At 52.5% G+C, this 1,346-nt stretch overlaps 1 protein-coding gene across 1 annotated transcript; it reads left to right on the forward strand.

Moving 5' to 3' along the window:
* Positions 1-1,346, forward strand: LOC115645649 (olfactory receptor 52K1-like). Its single transcript, XM_030550589.1, has 2 exons — positions 1-914; positions 1,301-1,346. Exons 1-2 carry the CDS (start codon positions 1-3, stop codon positions 1,344-1,346), a joined length of 960 nt encoding a protein of 319 aa, XP_030406449.1.

Genomic DNA, 1,346 nt, shown 5'->3' on the forward strand with positions numbered 1-1,346 from the left:
ATGTCATGCTACAATCACTCAAACCCCTCCACCTTCCTCCTAATGGGCATTCCCGGGCTGGAGGCCACCCACTTCTGGATCGCCTTCCCGTTCTGTGCCATGTACGTTGTGGCCCTGCTGGGGAACTTCACCCTCCTCTTTGTGATCACAACGGAGCCAAGCCTGCATTTGCCCATGTACTACTTCCTCTGCATGCTGGCAGGCATCGACCTGGTGCTCACCACTTCCACTGTGCCCAAGATCCTGAGCATCTCCTGGTTCCGCTCCCATGAAATCAGCTTCGAGTGTTGCATGGTCCAGATGTTCTTCATCCACAGCTTCTCTGCCATGGAGTCGGAGGTGCTGCTGGCCATGGCCTTCGACCGCTACGTCGCCATCTGCAAGCCATTGCACTACACCACCATCTTTATCAATGCCATCATCACCAAGATCTGGTTAGCTGTCTTTGTGCGGGGCATGGACCTGTTGACCCCCTTGATGTGCCTGGTCAGCCGACTGCCGTACTGCGGGCCCTGGATCATCTCCCATTCCTACTGTGAGCACATGGCTGTATTGAAGCTGGCCTATGGGGACATCATGCCCAACTATGTCTACGGGATAATGGCCGCAACCTTTGTGGTGGGCTCAGACTCCATCTTCATCGCCATCTCCTACATCCTGATCCTCCGGGCTGTCCTCAGTCTTTCCTCCAGGGACGGGTGCCTGAAATCCTTCAGCACCTGCGGCTCCCATGTGTGCGTCATCCTGGTTATCTACACCCCGGTGCTGTTCTCCTACATGCAGCACCGGGGCCAGAACATCCCCGTGCACATCCATATCCTGCTGGCAGACCTCTACCTCTTGGCGCCACCCATGCTGAACCCCATCATATATGGCATGAAGACCAAGCAGATCAGGCGCCAAGTGCTGAGGCCATTCTATCCAAAGAGATCCAGGCTGGGCTTTTACCCCCACTAGCGTTGGATGCTGAACCACGATGAGTGAGATGCAGAAGGCTCAGATAGGCACCCAGAGCTTCTGATTCTGATCTAAAAGGAACCTTGGAGACCCTCAGGCTAGAAATCCCACAAGAAGATGCTCTCTTATGAAAGTTCTGGTGCTTCCTTCTTTCCAGCTAGGTTGACAATCCTGGCCAAGACCCGGAAGAACAGAATCACCACGAACACAAGTAATTATTTTTAGCAGAAGTTAATTCTGACCTCAGCTGGGGGATGAAAGTTTAGATCATTGCTTATTTTACCCATACCACTGGCTCATATTTAACACTGAAAATCAACAATGCTCCTTTTCCCAACCACACCCAGTATAAGACTGTTCCCACCTCAGAGGCCAAGTTCTACACATAA

This window comes from Gopherus evgoodei, chromosome 1, assembly GCF_007399415.2.
Source record: "Gopherus evgoodei ecotype Sinaloan lineage chromosome 1, rGopEvg1_v1.p, whole genome shotgun sequence".
Lineage (NCBI taxonomy): Eukaryota > Metazoa > Chordata > Testudines > Testudinidae > Gopherus > Gopherus evgoodei.

What these genes read in the sequence shown, in the direction of transcription:
- LOC115645649 (XM_030550589.1), top strand. Translation starts at nt 1, where the DNA reads ATGTCATGCTACAATCACTCAAACCCCTCCACCTTCCTCCTAATGGGC. An exon ending in AGGCGCCAAGTGCTGAGGCC is followed by an intron (nt 915 to 1,300) that starts ATTCTATCCAAA and finishes TCCCAACCACAC; the next exon opens with CCAGTATAAGACTGTTCCCA.